The 11,037-nt window shown below is 36.5% G+C and overlaps 1 protein-coding gene across 2 annotated transcripts; it reads left to right on the top strand.

Moving 5' to 3' along the window:
• The first annotated feature begins 839 nt into the window (after positions 1-839).
• Positions 840-11,037, top strand: LOC140875435 (uncharacterized). 2 transcript variants are annotated; one of them, XM_073279115.1, is made up of 6 exons: positions 840-1,622; positions 2,196-3,714; positions 9,721-10,004; positions 10,099-10,131; positions 10,318-10,402; positions 10,582-11,037. In XM_073279115.1, the coding sequence occupies exons 3-6, from the start codon at positions 9,724-9,726 to the stop codon at positions 10,963-10,965; spliced, it is 783 nt and encodes a 260-aa protein (XP_073135216.1). In that variant the 5' UTR covers positions 840-1,622; positions 2,196-3,714; positions 9,721-9,723; the 3' UTR covers positions 10,966-11,037. The 2 variants fall into 2 exon arrangements, with proteins under 2 accessions (XP_073135216.1, XP_073135215.1); XM_073279114.1 differs by lacking the exons at positions 840-1,622; positions 2,196-3,714 and having other exon boundaries at positions 9,332-10,004.

Genomic DNA, 11,037 nt, shown 5'->3' with positions numbered 1-11,037 from the left:
TGTTCTTTGTTCTTTTTTTCTTTTAATTTTTTTTTTCCTATTTTCCTATTTCATTTTTTCCCCATTTTACTATTTCATTTCCCCTTTTTTAAATAGCAAATTCTCAAAATTTCCAAAATACCTCGGATCAATTTTTATAATTTAAGCTACAAATTTTTTTTTTCAAAATATCAAATATTGTACAAACATGCAACGCGTGCATCGGTGCACTAGTGTTCATTATTAATTAAAATTAATCTCAATTTTAAAACTAAAATGGATTTAAAAAAGGAAGCTGTTATCCAGATAAAATATTTCAATCCGAGCCCGTTTATAATATGTGTACCCGATATGGCCCAACATGTCAAGGTCTAGTCCAGTTTGGGCTATGTTGGACTTTGACCTGAGCTGGTCATTATGGGCCGACCTAAGATGTTTCTAATGGGCCGCAAGTATTCTTTTCGAGTTCAAGTAGGACTCTGATATATATGAGATAAGCCTGGATCTTTTCAAATATTCACGAGATAAAGATAAGCTTACAAAGGGACCAATGTATGAAAAGTCCTAGTTCAGGATATGTTATAATTCGATTAGGTAACTTACTATTTTTACCCTATAAATACAGGTATTGTTATGGTTGTGTTTATTCATTATTCATTATTCATTATTCATTAATTATTATTCATCACGCATTCACTCCCACTTATCCATTCTACCAGACTGAACCCGGGTAAAATTTCGACATCATCAATTGGCGCCGTATGTGAAAAATTGAGTTTAAAGACGTATATATCACGGTCAATCAAAAAACATATCGGGAGAGAGAAATTTTTTTTTCTCCCGCTGAAAAAGGAAGGAGCGTGACTTCAAGATTTTCGGGACGCTTTTTCTCGATTATTCCGGCTTCTCCAATCGTTTTGGATTGATTTTCTTACTAATTTTCGGGATAGTAGCTGCTTGCTCGCCATTTCTTCTTCCTCCGATTTTACACGCATAAATCAAAGAAATGGCAGACTGGGGAAGAAATCTCGGTGGACTCTATGGTTATTCGATTCGAAGCAGTTAGCTCTTCCCCGAGGTTCAAGCTCAAGGCCCGTGTTGTTTTCCTGTGTCGATTTCGAGGCTAGGAGATGGTTTGGATGAGTTATAAGAGTGTCTGAGCGGTGTTCTTACATGGGTTTGAGGCAAAAATCGTGTTGCATCTCCTGCTATCTCGTTCCCAACTCTTCGGCAGCTCGCGCTCACGCAATGGTGCAAGGCAGGTTCGAATTGATTCAGCGTGAGCTTTGGTTGAATCTGAGGAAAACTAGCACGCTCAAATCGCAAGATTTAAAGCCTGACGTTACCGAGCCAGCCCGGGTTTACCATGCTCTGCTCCGATTTCGTCCAAGCCAAAAACCCATGAGCATTATGCTCACCAGCGTCCTCGCCGCTACCACCGGTGGGTGGTATTTTCTATCACGTCTTCGGCTCCACCTATTGGATCCCTTTCTCGCAAAACCTGCAACCGGACGGTGGTGAACCAGGTTTGGCAGTGGAGGCCCTCGGTTATAGGTGAGGTGCCGGCTCTTCTTGGATTAAAGCCCGAGTTCTCCTTTTTTCACGGCTAATATTAGCCCGAGCACAGGATTAGCAGAGATAAGGTGGGTGTTGAAATATTTTTACTTGGGCCCCAATCTGATATCTCATTGAAACTTTGCAAAAGTTTGGGCTCCACGTTGCCATTTGCCATGCCAAGAGATAAGTATTGGTTTTTTATCACTTTAAATTATGAAAATATAATATGGAATGAATGCTGCGTGGATGGAAAAAAGAAACAATGAATATGTGTGGCGCCCATCGCCTAAATTTCAAACGCATGATAGATGGTTGAATTTCATACTTGTATCAAATATTGCTCGGTAATCCTGCTCCACTAACTTATTTAGGAGGAATATTTAAAGGATGGACCCGCGTTACTTTGCTTAAAGAATTATTGAGCACGAGGCAGGGACCAAACATTATTGGTTATTTAATAAATAAATTGTTGTGAAGGAATTATTTTTTATGCGGTGGTGATGAATCTCACGGGATATGAAATTTTATTTATTTTATATTCATAAGTTGAAATCCATGAACTCGTGATTATTTTTAGAACTCGGTGTCCTATATTATTCATTCAAAGTATGAGATATTATCATGGATTCTTTTTACCTTGGTATTATGTTTTCTTGCAGTCGTATCCGGCCGGGCATGCGATCTAGCAGTAAGCCCCATCAAGATTTATTTTTCGGGCATGTGATCTAGCAGTAAGCCCCGCCAGGATTTATTTTTTGGGCATGCGATCTAGCAGTAAGCCCCGCCAGGATTTATTTCTTGGGCATGCAATCTCGCAGTAAGACCTTATTATATCACATCGGGCATGCAATCTAGCAATAAAACCCAATTTATGGTTCAATACTTTATAAAGTCCGGGCAGGTCCGGCATCAAAAGCCCACATAAGTGGCATCAAAAGCCCACTTCAGTGGCCCACATCATTGGTATACAAAGCCCAGACAGGTTTGGTACTCAAAAGCCCACGTCAGTGGCAACAAAAGCCCACTTCAGTGGCCCACATCAGGGGTATACAAAGTCCGGGCAGGTCTGGCACTCAAGGATCACATCAGTGGAACTCAAAGCCCAAACAGGTCTGGCACGCAAGGACCACATCAGTGGAACTCAAAAGCCCAGGCAGGTCTGGCACTCAAGGACCACATCAGTGGAACTCAACGTCCAGGCAGGTCTGGCATGCAAGGACCACATCAGTGGAACTCAAAAACCCAGACAGGTCTGACACTCAAGGGCCACATCAGTGGAACTCAAAGCCCAGACATGTCTGGCACACAAAATTCCACCTCAGTGGCTTACATCAGTGAAACTCAAAGCCCAGACAGGTCTGGCACTCAAAGCCCACTTCAGTGGTATACAAAGCCCAGGCAGGTCTGACACTCAAAGCCCACGTCAGTGGCCCACATCAATGGTATTCAAAGCCCAGGAAGGTCTGGCACTCAAAGTCCACCTCAGTGGCCCACATCAGTGGTATTCAAAGCCTAGGCAGGTCTGACACTCATGCTCTAAATTCATTCTTCTTTTAGACCAGTTTGGGAGGTACTATTGTTACCCCGAGAAAATATTTCAACCCGAGCCCATTTATAATGGGTATACCCGATATGGCCCAACATGTCAAGGTCTAGTCCAGTTTGGGCTATGTTGGACTTTGACCTGAGCTGGTCATTATGGGCCGACCTAGGATGTTTCTAATGGGCCACAAGTATTCTTTTCGAGTTCAAGTAGGACTCTGATATATATGAGATAAGTCTGGATCTTTTCAAATATTCACGAGATAGAGATAAGCTTACAAAGGGACCAATGGATGAAGAGTCCTAGTCCAGGACATGTTATAATTCGACTAGGTAACTTAATATTTTTCCTCTATAAATACAGGTATTGTTATGGTTGTGTTTATTCATTATTCATTACTCATTATTCATCACGCATTCACTCCCACTTTTACATTCACGCACCCATACTCTCTTGTTTTCGTATTAATCATACCATCTGCCTTCAAGACACTGACTTAGACATCAGAGGGGTCACGCCGAAAACACTTTCGGCGCCCCTTCACCTAGTTGTTGCTTGTGCAGAACTTGGTGGTACCCGTCCCGACCTGCTTCATAAAGAATTTGAAGGATCCATTCTATCAGACTGAACCCGAGGTAAAATTTCGACATCATCAGATGCTAAAAAAATAAAATTGGTTTTCGATTAGGTTAACCATGCATTGTTTATACAAATTAGATTTGTTAAAAAATCACAAATTAGTTTGTTACCATGCGCTTCCCTAGGTTTAACATCACTCCTGTCGATCACCGCTCTCCCACCAACCGCCGGCAGTCGCCTACCACCACCCCCAGTCCCGTCCACCACTTCCTTCGGTTTTACCATCACTCCCGTTGATCACCGCCCCAACCAACAGCCGACACTCGCAAACCATCACGCCACGGTCGCCGGTACTCCACCGCCCTGCATTACTCCCCCACTAACAGCAGCTGCGTCTCTGGGCCGCGGCGGCAGCAGTACTCCAACGCCATTCTCTTCACCAATAGTAGTTGGTGCTCTTTGTACTCCCCCACCCTTCCCCAATCTAACAGTTTACGACAGGCTAGTATAGAACTAGTTGATTTACGAGGGAGATTGGAAATGATTGTTAAATTTTTATTGGGACATTGGAAATTTCCACTGTACCATCATGACCAGATATTTTCTAAAACAAAATCCTACAGGTTTATTACTGCTCTGAATATGCTTGTGGCCGAACCAAATACTCCCCCCGTCCCAATTATAATGTCCACGTTTTTTTTTGTTTGTTTCAAATATATAGTCATATACCATATTTTGTAATATTTTTTTACACTTCTTTACTAATATACTCCTATTAACTACACCTTAAAAATTGTGCAATTATTTTTTAAACATTAAATAGGGATAGAGCTTCAATGATAGGAGTAATTCTATCTCCTAGGTTCCTCAATATACGTCCAAACATCCGTATTCTTTAGGAGAATCTGTAAAATAGAAAGTTTATATAAAATTTTCTTTCCCAATAAATTTTTCTTAATTTGGGTGAAAAACAAAACAAGACAATATAATCGGGACGAAGGGAGTATATGTTTCATAGTAGTTTTAGCTGCACAGTTTGGTGGTGGAATTCGAGGGCGCTAGAAATAGCTTGAGTAATTCATGAAACATATCCTCATGATTTTTTTGAAATTCGTAATATCATGTCATTTTAGACAGCTCGAAGGTATATGGGGACTCATGGTAGCAGGGCCATATGTACATTTTCATGGTTGATTGGTATGGGTTTATTATATCTAATTGTACATATAGGGTGTTGATGTTGATCTGTTATTTTTGTTGTCTATTTTGGTTGGTTTTTTTCTTTTTAAATATTTTTGACATATTGTTTTAATATGTGGATTTTGATATTTGAAATTTAAGATGAGTTCAGAAGATCTACAACAAACGAGATGAATGAAATGCCAAACATGAAAAAGTAGAAACCAAAGAGTAGATAGCCAACAAAGTCATTTCATGAAGCTTTTAGTTTGATCATGATAATATTTTATTGACAAACAAAAAACACTCCTCAATGTAAAGCTACAACATCGGAGTGCTTCTCGTTTGTCCAGGTGATAAAAGATTATCACGATCAAACTAAAATATACATTGTAGCTTCATGAAATGACTTTGGGGCTATCTAGTCTTCAGTTTCTACTATTACATTTTTTGACATTTCATTCATCTCGTTTGTTGTAGACCTTCTTAACTCTTCTTAAATGTCAAATATCAAAATTCACATATTAAAAAAAATCTGTCGAAATATTTAAAAAGAAAAAAAAACCAAAAACAAAAATAACATATCAACAACTCATACGAACAACGAATTAGATATAATAAACTAGTACCAATCAACCATGAAAATGTACATATGACCTGCAATGGCCAGCAAGTTGAAAATGATGTAGAAAAATACCGTACCCATGAGCCCAACCTCATATACTTTGGATTAGTCTCGCCGACGATTAAAAATGACATGATATTACAAATCTCAGAAAAGTCATTAGGATATGTTCCTCTAACCTGCTCTTGGAGTTTACTGAAGCTATTCCAAGCGCCCTCGAATTCCACCCTCAACTGCTGAAAACTATGCAGCTAAAACTACTATGAAACATATATTTGGTCCCACCACAAGCAGATTTCGAGCAGTAATAAACCATGTAACGTTTTGTTTTAAAAATTTAAGAATCGTTTCCAATCTCCCACGCAAATCAACTAGTTTTGTATGAGCCGTGTTGTAAGCTGTTAGATTGGAAGCTGTAAAGCCCCCTCCATGGGGGAAGGATGGAGAGTACCTAGAGCCGCAACTGCTGTTGGTCACCGATGAGTACCAATAGAACTAGAATTGCTTTAATTTTTTTTTTTTCCATTTTACTATTTTATTTTTCCCCCATTTTACTATTTCATTTTTTCCTTTTTTAAATAACAAATTCTCAAAATTTCCAAAATACCTAGGATCAATTTTTATAATTTAAGTTACATTTTTTTTTTCAAAATATCAAATACTGTACAAACATGCAACGCGTGCATCAGTGCACTAGTGTTCATTATTAATTAACTTTAATATCAATTTAAAAAATAAAATGGATTTAAAAAGGAAGCTAAAAAATAAAATTGGTTTTCGATTAGGTTAACCATGCATTGTTTATACAAATTAGTTTTGTTAAAAAATCACAAATTATTTTGTTACCATGCGCTTTCTTAGGTTTAAGCATCACTCCCGTCGATCACCGCTCTCCCACCAACCACCGGCAGTTGCCTACCCCTACCCCCAGTCCCGTCCACCACACTTCCTTCGATTTTACCATCACTCTCGTTGATCACCGCCCCCAACCAACAGCCGGCACTCGCACACCATCACGCCACGGTCGGCGGTACTTCACCGCCCTGCAATATTACTCCCCCACTAACAGCAACTGCGTCTTTGGGCCGTGGCGGCAGTAGTACTCCAACACCCTTCTCTTCACCAACAGCTATTGGTGCTCTAGGTACTCCCCCACCCTTCCCTAATCTAACATCTTACGACACGACTAGTACAGAACTAGTTGATTTACGTGAAAGATTGGAAACGATTGTTAAATTTTTATTGGGACATTGGAAATTTCCACTGTACCATCATGGCCGGATATTTTCTAAAACATAACCCTACATGTTTATTACTGCTCTGAATCTATTGCTCTGAATTTGCTTGTGGCCGAACCAAATATGCGCTCCGTCCCAATTATAATGTTCACATTTTTTTTGTTTTTCCCAAATATATAGTCATATATATCATATTTAGTAATATTTTTTTACATTTTTTTACTAATATACCATTTTAACTACACCTTGAAAATTGTGCAATCATTTTTTAATACATTAAATAGGGATAAAATAGGAAGTTTATATAAAATTTGCTTTCCCAATAAATTTTTCTTAATCTGTGTGAAAAATAAAACAGGACAATGTAATCGGGACGGAGGGAGTATATGTTTCATAGTAGTTTTAGCTGCACATTTTGGTGGTGAAATTCGTGGGCGTTTGAAATAGCTTGAGTACTTCATGGAACATATCCTCATGATTTTTCTGAGATTCGTAATAATATGAAATTTTAGACTGCTCGAAGGTATATGGGGACTCATGGTAGCAGGGCCATATGTACATTTTCATGGTTGATTGGTACTAGTTTATTATATCTTATTGTTCATACGGGGTGTTGATGTTGATCTGCTATTTTTGTTTTCTGTTTTGGTTTTTTTTTTTTTAAATATTTTGACGGATTGTTTTTAATATGTGGATTTTAATATTTGACATTTAAGATGAGTTCAGAAGGTCTACAACAAACGAGATGAATGAAATGCCCAAACATGAAATAGTAGAAACCGAAGAGTAGATAGCCAACAAAGTCATTTCATGAAGGTTTAGTTTGATCATGATAATCTTTTATTGACAAACAAAAAACACTCCTCAATGTAAAGCTGCAACATCGGAATGCTTCTCGTTTGTTCAGGCGATAAAATATTATCATGATCAAACTAAACTATACATTGTAGGTTCATGAAATGACTTTGTGGCTATCTAGTCTTCAGTTTCTACTATTACATTTTCTGGCATTTCATTCATCTCGTTTGTTGTAGACCTTCTAAACTCATCATAAATGTCAAATATCAAAATCCACATATTAAAAACAATCCGTCGAAATATTAAAAAAAAAAATAACAGATCAACAACCCATACGAACAACGAATTAGATATAATAAACTAGTACCAATCAACCATGAAAATATACATATTACTCTGCAATGGCCATCAAGTTGAAAATGATGTAAAAAAAATACCATAGCCATGAGTCCCAACCTTATATACTTTGGACCAGTCTCGTTGGCGATGAAAAATGGCATGATATTACAAATCTCAGAAAAGTCATTATGATATGTTCCTCGAACCTGCTCTTGGAGTGTACTGAAGCTATTCCAAGCGTCCTCGAATTCCACCCCCAATTGCTGAAAATTGAGCAGCTAAAACTACTATGAAACATATATTTGGTCCCACCACAAGCATATTCAGAGCAGTAATAAACCATGTAGCGTTTTGTTTTAAAAATTTAAGAATCATTACCAATCTCCCACGCAAATCAACTAGTTGTGTACGAGCCGTGTTGTAAGCTGTTAGATTGGGAGCTGTAAAGCCCCATCAAGGTGGAATGGTGGAGAGTACCTAGAGACGCAAGTGTTGTTGGTCACCGATGAGTACCAAGAGAACTAGACTTGCTTTAAATTTTCCCCCCCATTTTACTATTTCATTTTTTTTCCCATTTTACTATTTCATTTTCCCTTTTTTTTCCCCCGAAGAGTTCCACACAAGTCATTTTTTTCCTTTAAAAATTTTATGAAATATTTTTCATTTCATTAGATTTTTGTTTCTTTTCTGTGATCTGTAATTGAATTTTTTGGTTGCATTTGTTTCCGATAGACACGATAGATTCTTGATTTTTTTTGTGATTTTTAATTTTTGTTGCTATTTTTATGACATAACAATGACAAAAACAATAAAAAGTAAATAGTTTTTTAAATAATAAGTGAGTAAAATATAAAGAACCGATTGCCTGAGATGAATTGTGGGTAGGGATGACAACGAGGTGAGAACGGACGTCCCAAATACATAACTCGCACATCCCTACATAGACTTAAACCCCCTGCTTGTCCCCATACCCGAATAGATATATAAATATATATATTTATCTAATTGAGACATCTCTAAATCACACATATCCAAAGCAAAATTAAAATTATTATCTCAAATATTTGTTTTGTTTGAACTGATATTAATTTTCATGAACAACACTAGGAGGAAAAAAAATTCGATAAGAGTCACAAGACCTATATCTTACGCACGTCTAATTCTCACCGTAACACAATCGTTTTTAGCAATGTCAATAGTAAGAGTTGATTCGTGATGTAGCCAAAAATCACTTGTATTCGACACGTTGCTTTCACAAAGTCCGGAGTATCAATAAGTCCTTGTACGTTCCAATATAATAATAATAATAATAATAATAATAATAATAATAATAATAATAATAATAATAATAATAATAATAATAATAATAATAATAAATGAATAGCATGCATTTAATCATCCAATATTTTTAATCCATAAATTATTTCGACAAATATAAAGATAAAAGATGATTTCAAAGAAGTCTTTATCCTAAGATATTATAATAATAAATAGGTAAACTAATCTATTATATCTTTTATTTTTTCATACGAATATTGTTGGTAATTTTATTCCTTTTTTTTTCATACGAGTATTGATCTTATATATCTTGCTAATTTATATAGCATATTCTGTTTGTGGCACTAATATCACAAAAACTAGATCTGTTTGGATTCGATAATATTTTCTTAAATCAAATTAACAATTATCTTAATAGACTAACAAAATAAAAGATGATGGCATGCAGAAGAAAAAAAAGAAAGAAATTAGAAAATTAAACAATGGCTTTATAAAAAGGACGAGATTATATATATTCAAAGGTTGTCTATTAGGGAAACACGAATATGTATTCTCTCAGGAGACATTGGTTGAGAAACAACACTAACAGAACCCTCTACGTGAAGAAAATGCTCTTCGATAATCAACCTACCACCTACGGGATACGGCTGGATCCATACGAAATCAGAAGCGACTTCCGAGTTGATAAACACAAGGAGAACTTTTACAATTATTACCACTGTACTCAAACTGTGATCGTGATTTTTGTGGACGACTACCAGACATCTGGTGGCCTCAATCCTCCCCAATATGATCCATTCTTTGAGCTAATCTTCGACATCGACGAGGCCAGTAACACATTGATCGTGTCTGGGATTGAGGCACAGCCATCGGATTACTTTCTCTGCCGGTATATATATATATATATATATATATATGTCTCCCATTCCCAGCTATTTTTTTTTTAATATGATGGATTAATTTTAATTTCCTACTTTTGCAAGGTGCCTGCCTTTGTGGAGCTGTTTTACAGAAAGGTATATCTCTAGCTAACAAAATCCACATATATAATTAATCTTATTCATTAAATCAAATAATGTATTAATTATTTTTTCTAATTTATTTTTAATTTACATTATATTACTTATCTATTGATTACTTATGTAACACTCAAACTAAACGGTTATTGATATACTAATTGATTTGGCTTTTGGCCGGTTTAGTGGTAGGCAAAAAGAAATCATTATGGTCAGCGGATTCAAGGCTTTCAGACCTGAGAACGAGGGACTTCTGAGAAGAGACGACAAAGTAGGTAAATTAATATTATGTTTAAGTCATATATATATATATTTTTTATATTTTATATCTAAACTTATTACAAAATTTGAACATACTTATTTTTTAGATAGATTAGAAAATAAGATAAGATAAGAAAATGTATTTGTTGGAACAATTAATTATATTTATATTTCTGATGCATCAAATAGGATAGGATGACCATCTTTCTAATGATCAACTACGACGGGGAACGGAAGAAAAACGATGAAGGTGGCTTTACATGGTCCAGCGGAGCTCATACAAAATGGAAAGCTATTTCATTTGTTAAAAATCAGTTGACCCTAGACGGAGTGGCCCATCGGATTTGCGCCGCTCTTGGTTTGAATTTGAATGAAGTCAAACTTATGCTTTCTTATCTACCAGAAAATATTACGGATCCTTTTTACTTTCAAGACTCGCGATTTTTGATGGAATATTTAACTATATACCCTCGATATTTCAAAATCGTACCCCATCTACATGTAAAGATTGATGCTGTAAAGTCCAATGATATATCATCAAGTGTGTCAATCCACGAGGTGCTACCTCGCTAGAGGTGATTGATTGATGATGATGTGGTCAAATTTTGTTTTTTGTTTTTTGGACATTTTTCTTTTTAGGTGTCG

Source organism: Henckelia pumila, chromosome 1 (assembly GCF_033568475.1).
Source record: "Henckelia pumila isolate YLH828 chromosome 1, ASM3356847v2, whole genome shotgun sequence".
Classification (NCBI taxonomy): domain Eukaryota; kingdom Viridiplantae; phylum Streptophyta; class Magnoliopsida; order Lamiales; family Gesneriaceae; genus Henckelia; species Henckelia pumila.
This window is presented reverse-complemented; position numbering and strand designations above follow the sequence as displayed.